The sequence below is a fragment of the Aquila chrysaetos genome, chromosome 21 (assembly GCF_900496995.4).
Source record: "Aquila chrysaetos chrysaetos chromosome 21, bAquChr1.4, whole genome shotgun sequence".
NCBI lineage: Eukaryota > Metazoa > Chordata > Aves > Accipitriformes > Accipitridae > Aquila > Aquila chrysaetos.
This window is the reverse complement of record NC_044024.1, coordinates 6,603,120-6,628,933: the sequence shown is the minus strand read 5'-3', so window position 1 is coordinate 6,628,933 and position 25,814 is coordinate 6,603,120. Positions and strand designations below refer to the sequence as shown.

The 25,814-nt window shown below is 40.2% G+C and overlaps 1 protein-coding gene across 6 annotated transcripts in view; it reads right to left on the bottom strand.

Annotated features, from left to right (window-relative positions):
- Positions 1-21,257, bottom strand: part of DIAPH2 (diaphanous related formin 2) — a 266,541-nt gene extending 245,284 nt beyond the window's left edge. For 5 of the 6 annotated variants that reach the window (XM_029996681.2, XM_029996680.2, XM_029996682.2 and 2 more), the window contains exon 1: positions 20,953-21,256. In XM_029996681.2, coding sequence (XP_029852541.1) covers positions 20,953-21,072 — 120 coding nt within the window. In that variant the 5' untranslated portion in view covers positions 21,073-21,256. Of the gene's footprint in view, positions 1-20,952 lie in introns of all 6 variants that reach the window. The other variant, XM_029996684.2, reaches the window with a different exon arrangement.
- Positions 21,258-25,814: the final 4,557 nt, after the last annotated feature.

Genomic DNA, 25,814 nt, shown 5'->3' with positions numbered 1-25,814 from the left:
AAAATACAGAATACTAAAGCAAGATAGCGCACAGCATTTTTTCCAGACATATCAAGCACACTTCCCAGATCTCCGTATGGTGCATAAACTACACTATTGCCAGTAGCTACGCAAGATAAGCAACACATTTCACAGGTAGAAGAGAAACTGCAAGCAGCTGGAGGCAGAGGCAAGGCAGTTACACATTCTCATTGACACACAATTCTAACAGTCTCGTATACTAACAAAGAAATCATGCTTCCAGTCTGATTTAAGAACATAAACCAAAAGTAGTTTACCTTCCCAAGAGGAAGTTTAAGTTATCACAGTTTTTGTCATCACTCCTCTAGCATTATTCTTTCAGCCATCTATAAGGCAGCCAGAACACCACAAGATGAAAAGAAATCAACCCTTTCCTAGCTTGTTAAAGACACTAACTCCCTGATTTTAGAAGCAGCTCAAAGGCAAAGGTTTTGCAAAAAACTCTTATGATTAAACATTTGCAGATGATACAACATGATAAAATGTCTATACAGGTCAAAGGCACTCATCCCATCTGACCCTCAAGGCAGAATGGTGGGCATCTGCCCGAGAGCAAAGGCTGCAGTTCTGGCTGGGGGTCTGCACCATCTAACCCAACGGTGGCCGATGCTTCCACCCAGAGAGAGCTGCGAAGGCAGAGGCTGCAGTGCAGACCCCAGACTGCAGGAAGTGCCTAAACCTTTCTCCTGGGGCAGGGACAGGCAGCAGACCTGCTGGCAAAAAGGTGTGCCCAGGTGGAGAACCTTCTGCAGCTGGTGGCTGAGCTGCAGCAGGCGGTGAGAAAGCTGTGTGACATCAGGGAGGCTGAGGAGTCAGACAGCTGGTTCCAAGCTCAGTGTGCAGTGAACTCACAGCCCACGGCCAAACAGCCGAAAACTTTCCCACCAGCACACACAGAAGAGAGGGGGCCAATAATGCAGAAGAATGGAAGCTTGCAACGGCAAGGACCAGCAGGAGGAAGAGACTTCCCCCAAGCCTGAGGTGCCCTTGCAGAAGCACTTCGCTGCTTTGCAGGCTGAAGGGGAAAGGCCCATCACATCAGGAGAGATGCTGGAGCTAAGGCAGCCCAATCTGCTCCCTGCTTAATAACCAGCACAACTAAGAAAAGGCAAGGGGTGATAGATAGTAGTAGGTAACTCCGACAGGTACAGAGGCACCCATCTGCTGATCTGACGCACTCTCTGGAGGCGTGTGCTGCTTACAGGGGGCTTATATCAGGGACGTCACCGAGAGACTACTAAGCCTCATACAGTCCCCCGACTATTATCCACTGCTGTTTTTTCACATGGGCACCACTGATACAGCTGGGAGCAGTCTAAGGAGTATCAAGAAGGATTACAGAGCCCTGGGAGCAGCAGTACGGGACTCAGGAGCTCAGGCAGTTTTTTCATCAATCCTCCCAGTCAAAGGGCAGGGGTTTGAAAGGGCAGTCAAATCTGGTGAATTAGTAAATGGTTATGGGACTAGTGCCACAGCCAAGGGTTTGGCTACTTAGACCACAGGACTTGCTTTGAGAAACCTGGTGTACTGGGGGCTGACGGGGTCCATCAGTCAGAGGAGAAGAGGATCTTCGGTCATAGGCTTGCCAAGCTGGTGAAGAGAGCTTTAATCTAAAGTTGCCAGGGGAGGGAACCTCAATCCATCCCACTCCTACCAGTTTGATGCCAGTGCCAGGAGTAGATGCCCAGAGCCTGGAGGGGGATCACAGGTCAGCAGGAAAGCACCCAAAGAGCAGCACAGGGGAATTCCAGCCACTAAGTCAGCTTCATCGAGAACCCAACTTAAATGCCTCTATGCAAACGCATGTAGCATAGGGAATAAACATGTGAAGTTAGAGACATGCGCATACTTGCAGGGCTGTTTGATCTTATTGGCATCACAGAGATGTGGTGGGATGGCTCCTATGACAGGAGTGTTGGATACAGGCTCTTTAGGAAGGACAGGCAGGGGAGATGAGGAGGGAGTGTCACCCTCTATGTCAATGACCAGCTGGAGTGCATGGAGCTCTGCCTGGGGATGGATGAGAGACCGACTGAGCCTATGGGTCAGGATTAAAGGGCGGGTGACACTATAGTGGAGGTCTGCTACAGGCCACCCGACCAGGAAGACCGAGCAGATGAGGCCCTTCATAGACAGATAGGAGCAGCCTCACATTCACAAGCCCTGGTCCTCATGGGGAACTTCAACCACCCCGACATCTGTTGGAGGGACAACGCAGCAGGGCATAAGCAATCCAGGACGTTCCCGGAATGCGTTGATGACAACTTCCTTCTCCAAGTGATAGAGGAGCCAACAAGGAGAGGTGCTATGCTGGACCTTGTTCTCACCAACAAACGGGCTGGTGGGGAATGTGAAGCTCAAGGGCATCCTTGGCTGCAGTGAGCATGAAATGGTGGAGTTCAAGATCCTTAGGGCAGCGACGACGGCACACATCAAGCTCACTACCCTGGACTTCAGGAGAGCAGACTTTGGCCTCTTCAGGGATCTGTTTGGTAGAGTGCCATGGGCTACAGCCCTGGAGGGAAGAGAGGCCCAAGAAAGCTGGTTAATATTCAAGGGTCATCTCCTCCTAGCTCAGGAGCGATGCATCCCAACAAAGATGAAGTCAGGTGAAAATGCCAGGAGGCCTGCATGGATGAACAAGGAGCTCCTGGACTAATTCAAACACAAAAACAAAGCCTACAGAGGGTGGAAGCAAGGACAGGTAGCCTGGGAGGAATACAGAGAAATTGTCCAGGCAGCCAGGGAGCAGGTTAGGAAAGCTAAAGCCCTGGTAGAATCCAATCTGGCCAGGGACGTCAAGGGCAACAAGAAAAGCTTCTATAGGTATGTCAGTGATAAAAGGAAGACTAGGGAAAATGTGGGTCCTCTCCAGAAGTAAACAGGAGACTTGGTTACCCGGGATATGGAGAAGGCCGAGATACTGAATGACTTTTTTTGCCTCGGTCTTCACCAGCAAGTCCTCCAGCCACACCACCCAAGTCGCAGAAGGCAAAGGCAGGGACTGGGAGAATGAAGAACTGCCCACCATAGGGGAAGATCAGGTTTGAGACCATCTAAGGAACCTGAAGGCACACAAGTCCATGGACCTGATGAAATACATCTGTGGGTCCTGAGGAAACTGGCTAAGCTGTGATGAAGTGGCTAAGCTACCATCCATCATATTTAAGAAGTCACGGCAGTCCTGGGAAATTCCCACTGACTGGAAAAGGCGAAACACAACCCCCATTGTTAAAAAGGGAAAAAAGGAAGACCTGGGGAACTACAGGCCAGTCAGTCTCACCTCTGTGCCCAGCAAGATCATGGAGCAGATCCTCCTGGAAACTGTGCTAGGGCGCATGGAAAATAAGGAGGTGAATGGTGACAGCCAACATGGCTTCACTAAGGGCAAATCATGCCTGACAAATTTGGTGGCCTTCTACAATGGGGTTACAGCATTGGTGGATAAGGGAAGAGCAATGGACATCATCTACTTGGAATTGGGCAAAGCATTTGACGCTGTACCACATGACATCTTTGTCTCTAAATTGGAGAGACATAGATTTGACGGATGGACCACACGGTGGATAAGGAATTGGCTGGATGGTCGCACTCAAAGACTTGCGGTCAACGACTCGATATCCAAGTGGAGACCAGCAACAAGTGGCATTCCTCAGGGGTCAGTATTGGGACTGGTGCTGTTTAACATCTTCATTGGTGACATGGACAGTGGGATTGAGTGCACCCTCAGCAAGTTTGCCGATGACACCAAGTTGTGTGATGCTGTCAACACGCTGGAGGGAAGGGATGCCGTCCAGAGGGACCTTGACAGGCAGGCCCATGCAAACCTCATGAAGTTCAACAAGACCAAGTGCAAGGTCCTGCACGTGGGTCAGGGCAATCCCAAGCACAAATACAGGCTGGGTGATGAGTGGATTGAGAGCAGTGGTATTAGTGGATGAAAAACGGAATACGAGCCAGCAGCAATGTGCACTTGCAACCCAGAAAGCCAATCACACATTCTGGGCTGCATCAGAAGAAGTCTGGCTAGCACTAGGTGATTCTCCCCCTCTACTCTGCTTTCGTGAGAGCCCACCTGGAGTACTGTGTTTAGCTCTGGAGCCCCCAACATAAGACATGGACCTGTTGGCGCAAGTCCAGAGGAGGGCCACAAAGATGATCGGGGGCTGGAGCACCTTCCCTAAGAGGACAGGCTGAGACAGTTGAGGCTGTTTGGCCTAGAGAAGAGAAGGCTCCAGCGAGACCTTATAGTGGCCTTCCAATACTTAAAGGGGGCCTACAGGAAAGATGTGTACTGATAGGACAGGGTGTAATGGATTTAAACTGAAAGAGGGTAGATTTAGATTAGATGTAAGGAAAAAGTTCCTTACTGGGAGGGTGGTGAGACACTGGAACAGGTTGCCCAGAGAAGTTGTGGATGCCCCATCCCTGGCAGTGTTCAAGGCCAAGTTGGATGGGACTTTGAGCAACCTGGTCTAATGGAAGGTGTCCCTGCCCATGGCAGGGGGGTTGGAACTGGATGATCTTTAAAGTCTCTTTCAACCCAAACCATTCTATGATTCTATAAGGGATATCAAATTGATATTAATATGTATAAACACACATACAATTTAATACAGCAGCATATCATCTCTCTCTCCTAATCTTCAGTATAAACATAAACCATGGAACTTCTTCAACTCCTATATCAAAGAGCTATTTCCTACTGATATACTTAGTTCTTCACTTAGAAGACTTAAGTGACAGAGCTCCTCCCTTTTGAACATAGTCTTTCCAGTCCATCAATAGTTAAAAACAAAACTATTTACTCCTCCCAATTTTAGTTTACTCTAAGTGTACCACTACTTGCATAAGTACTGACAGATCATGACAATAAGGCACACAAAAATCATAGCATATACTAATGCAACTGCATCACACTATTTTTTTATCTTAAAAGGTTAGTCTCAGACATGTTAATATTCAGAGTAATTGAAATCTTGCACATAAAACCAGCAGATTTTCACCATAGTTCACTACATTTATTTGTATAAAAATTACTATTTCCTCATCCAAGCTCAGTTCAGGCTACTGCAGTAACAGTCAACATTCAAAGAATGAAACAACTTGAGATGATTGCATTAACTTTTAATGCAAAACTCACAGCAAGTCTACCTTTTTTTTTAATCCTTTTCTAACTTATGTATTAATAAAACCTTCCACATCACTTGAGCTGGCCATGAGTTTTAAATTAAGGTGCATTTACAAGGGTTGATTGATCTTTCCATTATATTTAAGTATTACTCTGCCACGTTCTTAATTCTTATACTCTCACTTCCACCCCAAAAATAAAATCAAAAGAAACTCACAGTTTACCACATATATAATGAAACTGATCAGCTGGGTAACTTCTAAATTTAACAGCAATTTTCACTCCACTGCACACTGCTCAGGCAAATCATGGTGTACTGCAACACCCGCTTCTGCACAGGCTATAACTTCAGGTAACAGCTCCAACAGCTACTAGCAATCCTAATTTTCTAAGGGTAACAAACAAACTTGACCTTCTCAATTTTCTTGTTTTTAAACTAAGATGATATGACCTTTTTCTAAAATTTACCTGGACTTCAACACCTGCAAAAGACACTGTAAAACTTTGCTCAAGGATAAGTGTTTTTTAACTGGCTGCAAATAAATTTGCATACAACCAGGAAGGGAATAACTTCCCACATGAGTACCTGAACCAAGAGAGTTTAAAGGGACAAAAACCAAAAAACTGGTTAATATCTGAAGTACAAAAAGTTGTGTGCAACTCGAGTCTAGGTCTTACAGCCACAAAACTGAATTCACTCCTACAACCTCTGTTCTTCGGTACAGAGACTGAGTAACTGTCGCATTAGACAATTTAGCCATCTGTTAACATATGTAGTTTTGCAATTAAAAGGTAAAAAGCTACCTAGGAAATTGTGAAAAGATACCCAAGTCACATTAGCTGATGTGCAGAAACTAGAACTACACACTCCTTTAGGACTTTCAAGACCTTTATCTATGACAAAGTATACCTGGCATTACTAATAAAATTAGTAAAAATATAATTCATAAAATGTTTGCTTTACAGTAATTTTTTTGGCACTTCAAGGAGCATTCACCATGCTTTCAAAAAGAACTTGAAATTATTGCTGTAATTCACCAAAGATACTTGAAGTTAGCAACACTAATAGTTTTGTTACTATTGTTGCACATTTGCATTTGGCCTATATGACACCACATGGAAAATTCTTGTTTGCTTTGCAGCTGTTCACATCACAAATTCCTCAAATATGCATTATTTAAATTATTAAACTAAGGCTTAATCTATAACCTGAACATGAAGGTAAACATTCCCTGGGGCACTACAAAGTAAGACCAAGGAGCATGTGAACACCTTACACAAGGCTACCAAAATGAAGCTGAAAAGTTATTCACGTTGACAGCACAGAGTCAGTGCTCTTAGACTGGAGGATGTCAGCCACCTTCCCAACCAGGAAGCTGCCTGGTTTTCTCCAATTACTCTATTACTTTCCCAGGAGATTGACCATCTAGAAATGAGCAATACTAGGAAAAGTTGTTAGACAACTCCTCATGCTAAATAAAGCCAAAGGGTCACCCAACTTGGTAATTATTATCAGCAGAGGGCACCAATTCTTTAATCATAGCACTGGAAGATTGAGTGCCTCAGCACTGCTCCCAAACAGGAAGGGGAGGAAAACAGGCCAGAGGCACATTAATCATATTGGACACTCATCCTCACAAATGCCATTGACTGATCCTCAAGGAATGAGGAAAAGGGGCACCTCCACATCATGTCTCTGTGCAAGGGTAATAGAGACACCCTAAGGAACAGTCTGGCCTGACTGAAAACGTAGGTTGAGAGAAACAGAAATGGATTCCTCACTTTTGTCTGATTGGCAGAACACTATCACACTCCAAAAGTAAATGGACTGTTCAAAAAACTCAATTTTTCCAGATTACTTCAAAGAAGCCTTTACCAAAAAGCAAATTGATTAAAAATTTGAAAACAAACAAAAACTGTAAACAAGCTTCAATAGCCTTAATTTCAACAGTTTTGTAACTGAAGATACAAAGGAGTAGAGGAAGACAATTCAGCTAATATTGGTTTTTATTTGTAGCTCAAACTGACATTACTGTTTTGCAAAGTTTGTTTCAGACACGAATTAATTGGTGTTCATTGGCAAGTAAGCTTTAAAAATCAGAGCAAAATCAAAAGCTTCTTCCAAAAGCTGCAGTTACACGTCAGTCTAAGCCACTAAAATTGCTAGTCACGAGACAAAAGGGCAAGGGTGGCATCAGAACAGACAGATCAGCTTAAACTACTGTAAAAACGATTTCAGAAAGCCTATTAGCAAAGGTAGTTTTCACATTAGCCAGTACAGAGGCAAATAAAGTAAGTTTTGGCATTTTCTAGAGCTACTGCTAGAGTCCAAGTATTTTCCATGAAGTCTCTGCACCAATCATATCAGGTAAGTTATCATCACTAAAGCAGCACAGGATCAGCAGAATATAACAGTTATGCTACGTAACTGGTGAGTTCTTTATATAGCACTTCGTACAGCCTGGATCTGTTTCTTATTTTGATATCTAGTGATCACGCAAGACAGTTTTTCCTTTGAGCATCTTGGAAAAATGTCTTATGACAGTATAGCATGCTTTTCAGTATAGATGAACAAACTGTCTGTCTTCAGGATGCTCTACAGCTTTTAAATTCCTCACTTAAAACTCTCAAGCAACAGTTTGCTACTTAAAACTTTTACAAACTATGCTTTTGAAAGAAGTCATAATTCCATTCATATTTTACAACAAACAAGCATTGCAATACTGCTTTTATGAAGTGCGTACTAGCTTACTAGCCTCAATATGCAGGTTTAATGTTCTAAGAGATATTTTACTAATCCAGATCTTTACAAAGGTTAAGAGACATGGCAAACCCTGCCCTTACAAGAAAGATTTAAAGCCTTTGATTTTAATTTGAAGCTTCCATTTTTGTTCAGAACTTCTACCCACTGGTTTTAGCACTTAATTTAGAAATGCATGTGGCATTGCATAATCATTAACCAACAGACAGTTTTATAAGACACACCTTAAAAAAGAAAAAAACAAAACAAAACACCAAGAAAAAAAAAAAAAAAACAAGCAACAACCAAAAACCACCAACCACAACTCACACAAATAAGTAAGTACAAAACTCCATGGCTACATGTCCTTAAGGCCCAAAAAGGTGTCATTAAGAATCTTCCACTTCAAGGATTCTGGGCAGTCTCGCAAATCTCTATGAACTAAGTGTAGCAACAGAAATTGATACAAAGTTTCTGCATAGGCACTACGGGTACCTCCAGGAAGACCTCACATGTTACATGCAGTGTCTCAGTTGCACTAGAACAGGTGAGTGTTTGCATAAAGAAAAGAAGGAAGTCATATTTGACAACATGAAGACGGCATATGGGACTGCACCAATTGTCAGCAGTGTAAACAGGGAAAATAAGTACAGGAGTTCTACTCTGTGTACCTGAATTGTCATGCTAAACATATACACTGTTGCTATCTACATTTTATTTTTTGGGGTCATCTGCAGACTAGCATTGCCTTTTATTTTGGGCTTAAATAATTTCACTTTCAAATCTAATAATGTTGGTAATGGATACTTTAATGGTCTTTCTTGAAGAACAATGTATTAAAAAAAAAAAAAAACAGGATTCAGATAGCTGAGTGCCAACTATGTTTCGTGCTTTGCTTGATAAGAAAGCTTATTTCAAAAGCTGCACCTTTTGTAAAATGCTAGTAGATTAGAAGTGCATTGGAATAATTTCAAAAATCCTTTGATACACCCATGTAGCTTTCTGTACATATATTTGGTGCCTGTAAAAGTGCCAGATATACTTTATTAGACAAGAAGCCATCTGTCCAAGTAGTTGCTATTGTACTGGTATTGGGCAGGATTGCTTGTCAGTATCAGCATATTCTGTTTACTGCACCTACGGCAAGCAAATCAGTTGGTCTGGAAGAAAATTAGACAGGGGTTTTTTTCCTAGGAAAACAGACTGAGGTCACTTGCTAAACTTCAATAGTCATTGGATCAGCTTCCGTGACTTAATTAAAAATGAACACAGAACAGCTCCTAGTGCAGTAAATGGATGGTTTAGATGCTTGCTGTACTGGTTGCACGCCTGTTGGTTTTCTGCCAAGTGTGCTTCTCGGTACCATATTCAGCCCTGTATCTCTGCTGCTTGTTTTTCAAAAATGCAATTGTTTTACTTCTGAGCTTGGAGTTTTTAGGGAACTCTGTTTTTGCTTTTTGGTATAATATTATTGTGAAGTGCTTTTGAAACATTCTGGAACAGTTAAACTGGAAAAAACTATGTCAAAACAATTCTTGACATAGCAAGTACAGACTTTATCTCAACTTTATGCTTAGATACAAGCAGTGGATTTGAGCTCTTTGCTTTCAGTGTAGCAGCAGAACAAAGCCAGTTTTGCTAGATAGCAATACTCCATGTGCATCAAATTGCTGTTCATCTTCCTTCCTTGTTCCAGGCTCTCCTGACTGCAAGTGGCTGATCTTTTCATTCAGACACAATGTGGAGCTACTCAGACTGAATGAAAGCTATTATAAAGCTACAGAGTTCGGTCAATTAAGAGTAGTGAGAATAGGCCGCCTCCTTTTACACCTCACCTCCTAAAGAGAGGCACCTTTTTTATTGTGACAAGGTTCATCTTCACTCTTACTGAAGTGTGGTCTTAGTTTGTTTTTACCCTTTTGTAGACATGCAGCCCTTCTAACTACAATTATACGCTTTGAACCTGGGATTAATCTGTTGTTGAAACCTAGGTTTTCCTTTCAAGATGAGCAATAACCAGTTAACTTGAGAGTGAGAGAGTTCTTTTGAAATCACTCTGAAAAACGAAGCAGAAACTACTTGAGAAAATTTTTCAGTACTTGTGCACAATGTTTTTTTTTTCATTCCTGCTTACTTGCTTCTTATTTCACAGTGCATGCAAGTATAGCCTAATACCCCTGTACAAGTGACAGGCTCAATTTATATATACTTTTCTTCCTGTTATATGCAGAAATAGTTTTGGGAAGATTCTTAACTGAGCATGCTGTTGGTTTTGTAAAACACCTCTTGCTCTTGTCAGTTCACTAAACACTGCAGTAAGTGTCACAGTGCATTCGACTTTCCCTCTGTTACCACTTGAGGAGAGGATAAAACTGGTAGAATGTATCTGTTTGCAGCACATTGATACACTTAAAAATAAAGCAGAAGGCCATAGCAAGTTGCAAAAGTTGACATGAAGTCTATACTGTGAAGAGCTTCATTGGATAGTGGGCAGCTCCTTGAAAATGGAGTATTTTTCTTTAGATAAACTTTGAGGAAGTAAGGACATGTATTTCTTTTGTTTGGGTTGTTTTTTAAATAGTAAGAAAACCCCCAGAAAATACAACCAACCAAAACACAGCCCACAAAGGAACTGGCAGTGGAAGGGATGCAGTGAGCCAAAGAAGCAGCAATTACTTGTGAACAGTATTCATTTTGTCTGTACCCAGCAGCCTTGGAACATATGGTCAACAGGGATCATGTTAACAACTTCTTAGAATAATGTTGTCTGGCTTCCGAGCCACAGAATTCCTAGCAAAGAGCAAGTACTTGATCAGAGTAGTATGTGATCCCTACATAAAGAAAAGTTGAGGATAAAGTTACTTTCTCCACCCCCGCCACCCCCACCCCAATAATAAACGATGCGATACTAAAACTTGGAAAAATGAGCAATGTTGCTGCCATAGCAAGGAACTTAGGCTTGTCCTTGAAGAACAGAAATTCTAGATCAAGTAATTTCTGCAGGCATGGACCATAATGTAACTCAATAGTCAAACCATATCAAGTTAAACTGAATTTATAGCTGCTGTGATACACACAAGGGCTTTCTGTTCCTTTTCCTCTTCTTTCCTGTTTATAATAGCTTCCTGAGAAGGTTATTTGTCCTTCAGGGAAGTAGGAAATGAAGCAGCATGTGAATAGAGGGGAATTATATTGTACATAATAACGAGGAAGCCAATAGTATCATTTGACATCAGTACAGGTGAGATTTTCTGTTAAGAAGTAACAGGAATTCAGGAAGATTACAGATGCTTTTAACAGGTTATGGAGAATCTGTTATCTTCTGCTAAAGGAGAAAGTAAGGAAAAAAAACATGGTTTATCATAATATTGAAGTGTGGTACGTGCTTAGGTTACCCATGAACACCCACATGAATTTCATAAAGGTTTTCCCATAAATTCACAAAACAACTGTTTTTAAATATAAAATGTTAACTGATGGAATTACTGCTTATCTTATAAGCCATTCAGGAATTAGTTTGAATCACAGAATACTGTAAACTAACCTTAATGAGTTTAGGAAGCCTGTCTTACCCACCCAAGCTTTGTCTGAAGTTCATGAATGCATTATTTGTAAAATATGAAAATTAAAGTTGTATATCTGGTTTACAGATGGAAATTTTACAAAAGCCTACCGCTGTACTCTTTACCTTTCTAGTTTGGGAATGCCTTCATCAAGCTGTAAATAAATTGGAGAATGAAAATGAAACTGCACTGCTGGAACACAGTGGAATAATAAGAGAATGGAGAACTGTAAAGGTTAGACAGACTGCATCAGACATTGCCTGGTGTATTTCTAGCTCAGCCAAGAAATTACATGCTGAATCAAAAGGAGTTTCCTCAGATCACTTTCTTCTGTTGATGAGAATAAAGCAGTGGGAGATCCACTTGCCATGGAGGAGTGGAAAGGAGGAACTGAGGCAGTTCTAGTAAAGTGGATTGCCTGGGACCAACAGCTCTTGCTGCCCCATTATATAATAAGACCAAAAAAAACACAAAGAAAGAAGAATCTGGTTTTATGGGAATTAAGACTGGCAGCAGTACCAGAAATAAAGCACTGTACTAACACCAAAGTTAGGATAAAATCAGTTACTAGGTGCTTCAGTGCTGAAGCTTTGGTTGCAACTTCTATCTCAAGTTTGGTTATAAAATACCTTCTACTAATCCATCATATTCATTAGTTCACTCAATCTGTGAGTGGCTAAGGCTTTTATAAGCAAAGACTTGCAATAATTATAAAAACACTTCTTATTGTATGAAAATTTTACTTCAGTGTATACAAAAATCAGACAGACATGCTATCATATGGCTTACAAAGAGGGACAGACACAGACTAAAGGATCTCAGTTAATTTGAGTTCATGTGTTAACTTTTCAACCTGGACAGCTGACATGGGTTTACCCTTTGAGTTTCAGATTTTGTATTTAAACCTTTTGTTTTTAATGTACCCCCTAAATGTGGCTGGCATAAAAATTAAAATGTATATGGCATCACTGTATATGCTTAGCCTGATATGTTGTCTCTTTTCTGCTTTATGCAAATACTTACCTGTTCTAATGCAACTGGAACAGTATATGTAACTGCCTCAACTATTAATAACTGTCAAGTCCTCATATACTCATGCACTCACACAATTACAAATGCAAACATCCAGCACAGTTCCATTATGAAGCCACAGTATTTTAGAATTTACTTCAATTTTATAGGCATAAAAATAATTCACAGCAGGAGAATATGAAGAACCAAAATGTAGACAGGAAAGCAGGAAACTATGCTGTATACTGTACAAAAACTAACTACTTGTATCTGCTGTTAGGCATCTAGAATCTAATGAGTCTCATGTTGGCTTAGTATTGGTTCCTCACAAAGCTACACTCATTAGAAAAAAGAAAAAATACAAAACAGGCGTCTTTAAAGGTCATACTCTAACAAGCATCATTAGTTCTTACTATATTAAGAAAGAATAATAGACTGCAGAACTAACATTTTTCCTGACCAAAGTACTTATTTTGTCTTGTTCAACCATCCCCGAGAGACCAACATGAATTTACAAAGAGCCACTTGTAAACACATAACTAGTTGTGACAAAAAGGTATCCTCAAGAACATTTAGGGTCTGTGGTTATTTCCTCTCATCTTCATGCCTAAATATGCATTATGATGTGTTGTTGTTTATGTGATCCCATACAGGACAAAGTTATTAACATTTGACTAGCTAATCCCTGAACAAATAAATGGGAGAGAATGGGCCTATGTACCTTCAAACCAACCTGCATTCACCGGTACCTTTACTGCAATTCCCTTGGCCTACATAACCTAAAGTTACAGTTGCTGCTTTACTGGCTGTACAGCTACAGTACCATAGCTCCAAGTGTTGGGATTCTACAGTACTATTCCCCAACTGTCTCAAACTTAACTTTTTTTATTTAGAAATTTGTTCTAAACTACGAGGTACCGCTGCCCTGAAAGTTTCACATTCCTCAAGCAAGTTCTCCTGTATTTATTCTCACATAAAAGGGTACACTAAATATGTTAATTTGGTTTTGTTATAAAGAGATAACTTTATATTTCCACTACTATTAGGAAAGCAGTAAGACTTAAGTGTGTTAAAAAAAAAAATATATATATATATACACACACACACACACACAAAAATCACCGAGGAATAGAAGGCAGGATTCTTTCCAATTACTTTTTTTTTTAATCAGCTGGTAACTTTTACACTTACATTCTACACTTTCAAAACAAGTTTGAACACACAAAATATAAATTGAAAATATTTTCAGTAATAAAAACATGTTTCCATCTTTAATGTCCTCCATATCTGATAACACTATACAAAGAACACTTACAAGCAGCAAACATGCATCACACATTCAGCATACCTAATACTTTCTCCAATACCATCTTGCCTCCAATGATTTAATCTGAGGATCACTAAAAGGTCCAAGAAGGGAACATTACAAGAAAGCCACCTGTCACATGCATCACCTTGAACTTCCTCTTCTCCCATTCTCCCCCCAAACAGTCTGAAATTAATACAAAAATATAGTTTCCTGTTTACACAGGAAGAGCCCATAACTATTAGAAACTCTTAAGAACATTTTTGTTTTATATAACAGAGAAGGTGTGGTGATGTTGCAGTATGCACTACACCTTAAGACCAAATATTACCACACCCAGGTGGACTGAAGACCTTCAGTAGCTGTATCAAACCATACAACATTTCCCATGTGTGCGCTTGTTCAGGAATTGAACTTGCAAGGTATTTCTCTATTTCTATAAATTAGATGATTTCATGGTTTATATCACGATGTAGGTTACAATATCATTTAATTGGCCTAGCAGATCCTTTTCAGATCTGTCCATGTGCATAAAATGTGTTGCTTTTACACCATGTCGAACTAAACAGCTATCATAAGATAGCTGAAAAGCAGACACAATCATAATTTAATAGTACTAGTGGATGAACTTTAGACAAACCAATAGAAAAAGGAGGAACACTAGTGTGCCATAACACTAGTCTTATTAGTTCTAGCAAATAATAAAGGAGGGGTTTTGACTGGTTCAATTTCATGATCTTGTTTGTCCCACTGCCACACAAACACTTATGGAGACTGCTTAAGCCCACACTGCTGCCTCAAAAAAAGCTGATACTTTAACTGTCACCCCATTTCTCTCACACAATTAATTAATAGTTAACAAGTAGTATGTATTTGCCTTGCAGACTGTGTTAGTACTACTTGTGTCAAGCAATTTATCTACCTATTAGGAAGTTGTGCTTGAAAGTGGGAAACCTAGAGGTGCTCACTCCACCAATACTGTAGGAAAAAGCTACTTGATTCATAAGATCCTAAGTAAAAGATCAGTTTGATAAAAAAATAACATGTGGGAAACCTAGAGGTGCTCACTCCACCAATACTGTAGGAAAAAGCTACTTGATTCATAAGATCCTAAGTAAAAGATCAGTTTGATAAAAAAATAACATGTAAGTTTAACACAAGTTAGCTTTGCCTACCTGCAACTTTATAAATTGCTACACAAATACTAAAGAAAGTCTTTCAACTGTTAATCTTCTCTCAAAATTATCTGTTCTACCACCATAACCCTTTATAATGACAAACTTATTTCTGCCAAAATAGTTACTAAATGTTTAAAAAAAAAAAACTGAATGTAAAGAATGACCATGATACGTAAGTTGTAAGGAACTGCGTAAAAACATTCATTTCAGTAATTTCCTAACTTCTTGTGGTTTTAAGGCTGAACAAGTAAACTGATGAATAACCAACTGAAATTGTCAGTTGCTTCAGCAGCAACCGCCATCTCTTATTCTACTTTACCTCTAAATTTGAACAGGGATTAGCAGAATTAGAGGAAAGTTATTAGCCATTATTGCTTACCTCTAAAGAACTGCAACTGATGCAGAAAAGATGAAGTCATCTTGTAACCCACCCAAGGTTTTTAAGCCTATCTTTTCCTTCCACCAGGTCATCGGCAATCACAGTATCATTAGCATGCTTTACAAGCTATTTGTAATACAAAAACAAAAGTTCATCCTCAATAACTTGGATATTCAGCACCACAGTGCTTAAAATCTCAGAAAACATCACTTGTATTTGATATGCACACTGTCAATTCTCACTGTAATTGTCTTTCACATTGCCTAGGTGGAATCTGCTTTGTTTGCAAAGCTTCCTGTATTGTACAGAGTTAGCTCTACAGTTTTGTCTTACAAGTAGTTCAGGAAGTTTAAATACCACAAGCAGATAGGCTTATCACTGTATCTATCAGCTCGTTTAAACAGTGTCAGTATCAATTCACATTAAAAGCTAAAGCATTTACCTAAACACCAGCACCAAGCATGCCCTACTCTACCATCATCAGTATATATATAATCAGAAGTAGAATCAGTATACTTTTCAGCAACAGAACCAAATTTTCCCAAGACATCAATTTTACTCTTCAATAATGGTTGCACCCTAACTTACTTCCCTTGCTGGAATATCTTGACTTTGAACTAATAAGACCAAGAGTCTTCTAAAACACAAGCATTTCAGTTCTCTTTTTCTTCAAGCATACACTTGAAGCAAGAAACCTCTGCAGGCATGCACTGATTTTACTCAGACACTGTGATCTCAAACGTAATCTATTTTATTCATTTGCCAAAATTCTCTGCTCAACCTGACTCATAGTTCACGTATGCAGTATATAGACATCTAAGCAAGTCATGTGTAAAAGCACATTAACTCTCCACAGGAGAATGACATCAAACAGCCTTAGGAGTCAAAGTTGATGGTGCGAGGTAGGTCCTGGAGCACATAGCCTGTCTGACAGTGACTGATACACGTAATTTAAAGCCCTCATTAACTCCTGCATTGATATGGGTGGAGCAACGTAGCTGGGAAACATATCCTCCCAAACACACTCTGTTTACTTCTGTTTTAAAGCTAATTGATAAAAGCTTTTATTCCACTGTTTGACGCTAGTTTATGGCATATTAGTCAGAACGTTGAGTTCACAGCTTTTGATTCATCTCAAAGCTCACAGGGTTTAACAGACTTCAGTACTAAGCATAAACAATTTTTGTTCTTACAACAAAGTATGAGTTGCTCCTTGTTTGATGAATCACCAAACCCACTTGCTCTCCTTTATCCCTAACAATATGTTTTTCATGTTATACAAGATCTTTCTGCTAATCCACTTTTTAAGACAGCATCACACTCAGAAGACAATCCCTTTCAGAAATGTAGTTTGTAGGTAAGTGGAGTACCTATCACTGAACAACTACCACACAAACCTGAAGTGAACTTGGGGGTAATGCAGAATGCTTTTAGCAAGGCACTAGCCACCATATGCACAGAGATATTTCTATTTATGCTAATACTACACCAACATGATATATTATTAACTGTAATTAAAAAACACCCAAAAACCATTGGCCATATTAACTTCTAGTTAGCCAGTGTTTTAATAGTCAGGAAACACCACAAATCCTGTTATAACACCTCTTTTCAAGTACTGATTCGTACAATCACAGATGTTCGAAAGGATGTCATTCCTTTCTCAGTTTAGTCCAAACTCCTGTCCAAAAAGCAGGGTCAACACTGAATTCAAACCAGCCTGCTGAAGGCTTTGTCCAGGTTTCCAGGTCTTGAAAACCTCCAAGGACAGGGATTCCAGTGCCTCTGGTCAGCCAATGCTTAATCATCCTTCAAATTATTTTCTTCCCTTTATACTCAGTCTCCCCTCCAACAACCTCTTCTGCTGCTTTTTATGACCTCTGTCTCCTATGAACTTCTGTAAAAAGCCTGGCTTCAACTTCTCAGCTAAACAGATGAACAACTTGATAAGACTTTGGGTTCAGCTAAGCTACAATAGCTATGTCAAATCAGACCCGACACTTTCAAGCACAGAATTATATACTTCACATGTGATACTGAAGTGTTAAGGAGACCAAACAACATCTAAGTTAAGGATTAACAAGCATTGCAAACCCAGCAATCTCCCTGACAACCTTAATTTAGTCTGTTTCCCCTAGTATAACAAGCATACTTTTAAACAAGCAAAACAAGCACATTGCCAAACCCAGTTAAGAATGTAACTGCTCATTGCCGTCTCATGCCAGCCTATTCTCAGGGCTGGCATGAGATCAGATGATTGTTTGCCAAAACAATTAAATTTTTTTCTGCCCATTTCATTGTAAACAAAAATAATGACAAAAACACCAGGCACTCATTCCCACCTCCAGTCCTTGTGCCAGCAAAAAATGAGGAAAAAAAAATTAAATCAGAGCTCTTTCACAGCTGTCATGTGTCAAGGTGCTCACAAGACATGAAATTAAAAAAAAATACTCCCATTTACACACTACTAGTACAAAAACTGCAACTAAAGTCTCAATGTACAGTTCTGTCACATTCAACAAATTATATGAAACTTGAATGACTCTCAAACTGACCTAAAGCAGAAAAGAATTTAGTAGTTCTAATATAGCTTCAATTATTTGTGTGCTTACATATGCATCAATTATCTCACAGAAAAATACTTTAAACCATCGTTTTCTTTTCTAGCATAGATCCTCTCTTGATAGCCTAGTCTTGCTTCCTGTCAATCAGGAATAAATGTCATTGATCAGGCTTCAGTCCTTAAAAAAAAAAAAAAAAAAAAAAAAAAAAAAAAAAAAACGAAAAAAACCACCAAAACCACTATGCTTCTGCAGGCCAAGCACCATTGCCCACCTTTTACTTTCAGACGGAAAGCATGGGGAAACAAAAAACTTCTACCTTCTTCTTGCAGAGCCTCCCTTCCCCCAAAATAGTGACTTCAGCTTTCCCAGCTCCCTGTCATCTAGAGCCATTTTTAGTCTATCATATAAAAATCATTCCCCTAGACTTCTTCCCAATGACTTGCCTAATTTCAGCTGCTATGCCAGAAGCTAAAAATAAATCCTCTGTTATATGTAGTTGCATACCCTCGCCCACTAAGCCCTTGTTCAGCACTCCACTTGACGTGTGAAATAAGTTCTGGAAAAGACACACTCGCTCCTCTCAGCACACTGTAAAGTTCCTTGAATTATACACAACAAACTGACAGAGTGCATGTTGATTCATCTGTATAACTCTACCGAAACTTGATGAATTGTAAGTTATGAAGCTGAACCAAGAAAATCTTCGGACCAAACTCTGAGAAACTTTGTATACAGACTCTGCAACAACTTAACACTGACACAAATAGTGTGGCTTCTCTTACCGAAGTCCCAAACATACCTTCGTCTTATTTGCACAGTGAAGAGAACAGGGATGAGGTACAAGTAAAGTTGCTCTCTGAGTCCCTAAAGGTACTGCTAGCCTCAGTAGAACCAATTCCTCATTCAAAATTCAAGCCAGCAAAATTTAGTAAGATCATTCTCCTATATAATGAATGAAGCCTTTCCCTGATTACAGTCTTGTTCTTCCCTCACAAACTCATGGCAGTAATTGATAAATCTGGATGCCCACTCATACCACCTCAACTTAAAACACACCTGAATACCATCCCTTTTCTTCCTTAGAGGTAAATTCCTCTTGATGTCAGTTTTATACACCGTTTGTGTACATCATGTCCAGAATGCCTACTTTCCCATTCGACTCATTCACTCAGTTATACCATCAGAGGCTAGTTACTTTATCTCAGGGTAAAATTATCTTTCAGAAGGTAACTGATTCAAGCAACATACCACTACTGTGATTACTGTTGCTGCTGGACTGTAATCATCCCCTCAAGAAACAAAAGCATATGACTGCATATGAAGTCAAATATTAACATAATCTACTTTTTCCATTAAAAGTAACAATAAAAGTCTACTCTAGTGATTCTAGAATAACTGAAAAAAACATGCAATGGAAATAGTTGTCCTGTTCAATCCAATTTTGAGCTCATTTCACTATGATTTTTTAAATTATATATTTCTTTCAGAACGAAGTCTTCTCCTCTACTTGAGCAAAATTCAAATTTGTACCCACAGCTTCCAACAGAAGCACTGTCCTGTGTGATTTTTAAATCACTTCCCTGCAGGCATCTTCAAGCAGCCTTCCCAGCTACTTCAGCTAGGAAATAGTAAAGGTAGTATAAACATAAACAAACATCTTGTTTACATGAAGAAGTTTATTTATATTTATCCTGAGCAAGGAAGTACGAGTTTGTTTCCAATAACACCATAAAACAAAATAAGACATCATATTTGGTTACCTTTTGCTAAGATATACATGGTCACTTAATACAAGCACACTTCAAGTTACCCAGTATTCTGGTTTTCTGTCATCCTTCTAAATAATTGTAACTTTCAGTAACTTTTCAATGCCTCATATGTTATAAATTTAACATCTTCCCCAGATGTATTCTAACTTAGTTTTCAGTAACCAAAAAAACCCCCACAGTTCCCAGGTTGATCAGCCAAAAGCTCTACTGCACTCTAATTGATGAAAGGAACACAAGGTGGGAGCACTTACGTATTGCCTTAGTTTTACTACTACCTGTGAAAATCCTTGCACAGATTAAATAAAGTTTATAACTAGCACTCTATTGAATAAGAAGAGTCAGGTAAGTTTTAAGTGTCTGCTACACTGCTGCTCTTGAAAATCCATCAGACAACAGAGCTAAAATGAGCCGATTCAAAGTTAAAACAAGTAAGTGTAACAGATGTAAACAATTAAAAGTAAACACTGTCATATTAACTGGTTTTGCTGCTACTGCATTTATAAAGGGAGATGCAATCCAGTGCTGTTGGCTTTGAAATGTACCTATATTACAAGTTATCAGGTCTGTAAACAGAAATATCTTCTTTTAAAACAAAAGGCATAGGCATAATGAACAAAGTCCACAGTCCTAAAGAGGATTTGTGTGCTCAAAAGCTTGCCAGATCTTCCAAAAAGACTGGACAACATCCAAACTTTAAAGTTATTTTCACATTAAGTCAGAAGTTCACCCGGGAAGCACATCGTTTGCATCATTATCACCCAAGTTCTGGATGCTTCAACACAGACAGAAAAACAAAAACCCAAACAAATAACCCTGTGATCTTTCACTCAAAAGGTGAGCTGAACAGAGGTTACACCAACAGGCCCTTCTTAAAGAACAGTGTTGGCACCGCACCGCTCCCCAAAGGGACGGCCCGAGCAGCCCCCCCGTATCTCGCCCCTCACGGAAAACACGGGAATTCCCGGCTCCTGTCAGCGACCACCCCCGGTGCGTTACCGCGGCGAGGCCCTCAGCGCGCCGCACGCCCCCCTCCAGCTGTCACCTCCCTCTTCCAAAGAGCACCCAAAAACCGTCACGGAAGCTCACAAGATTTATTGGGTTGGTTTTTTTTTTTAAAAGAGACTTTAATTCCCGAAAGCCCGGCGCCCCTCAGGCCCGGCCGCACGCCCCTCCGCCCCAGATCCTCTCTTGGGGAAGCAACAGGGCGGCATCCGAGCCTCCTCCTCCCCCGCCTTCCTCCCCGTCCCCGGGCCGTCCCCTGCCCCGCTCCCAGCCCCACAGCTCGCTCACCAGCTTGGGCTTGTTCCGGCTCTCCTCTTCCGCGGCGCGCCCACTCCGCTTCGGGTTCATCCTGCCAGAGCTCAGGGGCTCCTCGCCGCCGCCAGCGCCCGGAGCCGCCTGACCCTCCATCCTCCCCCCGGGCTCTGCGCCCCAGCAGAAACGCGCTCTCTCACCGGGCGCTGTACGCTCAGGGCCCCATAGGACCGACGCGCACCACCGGGCGTCTCCCCGTCCCCTCCCCGCCGCAGCCGGAGCCGGAGCAGCTCCCGGTCCTGCCGCCCCGCCGCCTCCTCCCAATCCACCGCCTCAGAGACGCCGAACGCCTCCACGCATGCGCGCCGGCCGGCCGGCCTCACCGCGCGTGTGCCGGCGCGGTGCGCATGCGCCGCTGAGGAAAGCGGAGGCGGCGGGACGCCGCCCCGAGGGCGGGAGCTGAGGGAGCTTGGCGGTGGCCGTGTGGGGAAATGGCGGAGCTCGGGGGTTTGGAGCAGAAACGGCCGCTAGAAAGATGAAGTGTGAAACAGAACTGAGCCGTCTTGGCTTTGGCAGCACGGAGCCGGCGTGTAGGTGGATTTGTTGCCGGGGCTCCCGGCTGAGTCGTTCCTCAGGTTGCTGGGAGGAGGGAAGGCCGAGACTGGTGCTGCTTGGCCGTCTCCTTTCGGAGGGAGTTGACTGGTCCGTGGGCCGGCTGGGAGCTGAGGCGGCCGGAGCCGGCTTGGTAGTACGGGCTTTCGAGAAAAGCCTTGTCTCCATCTCATCTTCTTCACGCAGAGCTGCTGGGCCCCTGTGCTGTCTTTATTTGTCTGTATTAAGCAGCACCCGTAACTGGAGCAGAAAGGTCAGTCATTCCAGAGTCAGAGAAAATAATTTCCAACCGCCTGACATCTCTGTGCACAAATTTAAGGGTTTTTAATCCAAACTCAGTAGCAGTATTTGTTCAGCATAACTCTTAAGTGCTCAAGAGCTTTTTTTACCCAAATTTTCTGAATTTGCCACAGTACTACTTATACTGCTTTAGCCAAGTCTTCTTCAGTAAAACTTTTACATTGGACGGACCTGTAAGCTTCAAGAGCAGCAGGCAGAACATTACAAAAATACGTTACAGTGTGAGTGAAAACAACTGCACATGGTAGAACTCAAGAAAATTGAGCAAATGTACGTTCAGGCATTGAGTTAATTTAGTTTTTGATGGAGTAAAACTCGAATCACGTTCATGATCTTAAGCAAAACAGGAAAAAAAGTACTAAAGTCAGGTTAGGGAATATGCACCTTACATTGAAAAGAAAACACAAAACATTTACTATTTTTAGTGCCGGTATGCAATAATAACTGTACCCTTGTCTAAGGGATGGAGAGAAGATATGCAACCGTCAGGCTATAGCTACATCATATGATGAAAGAGCTACCCCACAAGTATTCTTGGTTCCTCTTTTCCTCCTGCCGTTTGCCTGCTCTCCTGGGACAAATGGCTAGTTGGTTAGCACAGTTATTGTCACTTTTTTTTAACTCCAACTTACAAAAATTTTGCAAGTCTCCACACAGAGTGCTCAGCTGTGACATAAAATAGTTGAGTTGTACAAAACATTGCTACGGGATTTTCTGGAGACCTGCTTTTGAATGTATTACTATAAATCAAGCATCATTAGATCTGCTTCACAGCCTCCTTAGCAGAAGTTAAAGCCTACCATGGGTTTTTTGAAAAATTTTTAGTCATACTCCAGTATTTTAGTATTCTTTTTTTTTTCCCCCAGTTTCCAGGACTGAGAAAAAAATATTCCATGTATGAACCAAGGACCTATGCACGTATAAACTCTGCAGGCAATTCTAAGCAAAAGGAGCGAGGTGAAATAATGCAACTATCCCAATTAGGAAAATTTAAATGGAAAAGCCCCTCCACACCAAAACAAAAAAGAAAACAGAAAACCACAACTCTGCTTAAGGCAACCAGACAAACCTCAGATCATTTTGGCAGTCAGTTTGCAATGCAGTATTTTGGCCTGTCTCCGAGAGCAACATAGTATGGCCTGAGGGTGGAAACTAGTAGTTGTACAAACTGTTCTTAACTTGGCTTCATCTTTGAAGAAAATGTATTTTAAAACTATGCATTTTACAAAAATCACTTCACAACATGAAAAACATGTAACTACAAAAGGCCACTTCTATGTAGATGCTAACATTTCTCCTTGTGGTTTCATGTGTAATCAGTCACATTCAGTCACATAACTGCAACAGCTAACAGTGACAGAAAACTGCAGATGTGCATCTGTAAAAAAAATCTTACAGCAAAATGATCATAGACTGATAGGCACAAGATATTTTGAGCTTCACCAAAACATGTACTATTTTATATCTGAATTTGAATGAAATAATAGGCTTTTGAAGAAGACTGGCTGACCCAGCAATATAAGAACTTACTGCTCTAGCACCCTCCCTCTAAACATGTAAAAAATACAATCATGCAAGGTTCCAGAAGACACACACTCCAAGTATATCTGAAAAAGAAAAGGCTTCTGGGTTTATGAGATTTTATAAATTCAGTGATAGAATTTCCATTTAGCAGAAAAGGCATAGGCTTCTGCTTAATAGCAGCAGTTCTAAAACAGCAGTAGTCAACTGGTCACCAAACCAACTATTCAGATTTCAGTCCTTGAGAAATGTTCTATTCTTCGGGTTTCTAGTATTGAAGAAGAAAGTTAATAACGTTGAAGTCTTTGTTCTAACTGCACTGGGGGGGGGAAGGAATTGTTCTGTATACTACCATGAGAGAAAACACAGTAGTTAACTTAACCACAAACAGGAAGCATGCTGCTAAGTCACCCAGTAGTACATTCCCCGGCTTTTCATCCAAAAATTCTGTATCATTAGCACAACCACTCTACCACAGAAAACATACCACAATCCTTCCATTACTCCTGTTGAACTGTAAACTTCCTTCAAATTGTCTTGTCTCTCTTCCCAATCAGTATCATCACCTCAGTCATTTTTTACTTTCCTGCCCCTCTTCCCTTTTTGCAGTTTTAGTTGGAATCTATTTACATTTAGGAATGTAAAAAATCCCAAAATTTATCTTCAGAAGGAAGTCAGTGTAAGATTTTTTGCAGTGCATGAGAATGTGGTAAATAATAAAAAGAAAATCACAGGGTATATAGTTTATCTTAACAGGTAGGAAAATAGGATTAGAAGTATTAACTACTAAGCAATGAAAATCAATGAAGAGCATTATTTGCATGTGAATAGATACTCCCTATTGACAAAATAACCTCACTTTCTAAAAAATACTCCCTTTGACTACTTAATAAATATGATTTATTCGCAAACCTAAATCCAGAGAAAATCCACTCACTGATAAGATAATGCCAAGAAATACTTGTTTGCTAAAGCTTTGTTTAATCTAAAGCAGTAATTTCCTTGTCTGTTAGAGGCAAAAATTGTACATTCTGTAGTGTTTCTGTAAATTAAGTCACAAGAAGTTACTATCATATTTATACAAAATTTGTTAGTGATTTGAAGGTACATTAAAACATTCTATATTAACCATTAAAGTGACATTTCACGTTACAATCATGAACAGTATCACAAATGGTAATTAAAAGCACAGCTAATTCTGAACATTTCTATAGATGGATAAGGATTACAGCTTCAGCAAGGTTAATTTTCTATGGCTACAGCTACATTTTGTTTTTAACCAGTAATGAGATGGCTGCACAACAGTTCACTTATTAGGCTATAAACTTTTCAATTTTAAGTCAACTTACACATTGCTGTACTTATTTATAGGAAGAGGAAGCTGACAGCTTCCCACCTATTGTTTAAAATAAGTGTTCATGTTGCATATGTTAGCGAGGTAATTATCTCTGTGGTCACAGCAGACCTATAGTTCAACTTTACTTACTATGTCTAGCTCTAATTTAAAACCTAAAGCACTGGTGCTAGATGAGGTATATAATTATTAAATGATACATTAAAATACGGGGGTCTACTTGTGTCAAGGCACTTTCTTCATTAAAGTGACTTACTTATATAAATCCATAAATAAACTGAATAATGGTTTTAATCTGAACAAATCTTTAGTGATTTTAATTTACTCCAGGCCAGTCTCCTCTAATACTTAGGAATCAAAACATCAATATGCTTCTTAGGTTTATATTTTCCAATGTGTTACTTTTTTGTTACAAGCATTTTCCGTCTTTGAAGCGGTTAACTAATTTAGGTGAATTCTGTTTTCACCATTTTCTGTGTTTTGACCACATAGTCTAAAATGCTAGATCACAACTAGGTTTATCTTCTCCAAATGATTTTTTACTTTCAGGTTTTAACAGAACAGTAAGAAAACAGCATTCATGCCCCATTCATGTTTTCTAGAAACAACACATGTATGAAAAAATTGCACAGGATTACATCAGGGGATGATGTAAAAAAATAAGTAGGAAGAAATCCCTTTACTTGATTTTGGGCTTTTCCCACAGGAAAAACAAAACAAAACAAACAGCTAATACATGAAGCAGCTAATATACATGGTAATTAGTTAATAATTTATTTTCTTTTTTCCCCCTTTGCTTTTAAAATGCCAATCTGTAGTCTTACCTGGTACAAGATGTGGTTATTAGTGCAACTGTTATCTAAACTTTGCATCTAGCAAAGGTAACTTCTCAATATTGCTGGCAAGCAAAATGCCTACTGCCTTTTTTTTTTTTTTTTTTTTCCATAGAATGACCCTAATAGTAGCATACAGAACTTCTTGGGTGAGTACTTCCATTTTTTCACATTTTATGTTCCAGGACGCAACTACTCTATGTGAATAAAAGACAGTTATGTTATTATACTGAGTTTTCTTCCCAGCCTGGAAGAACTGGAGACTATCTATACAGAGA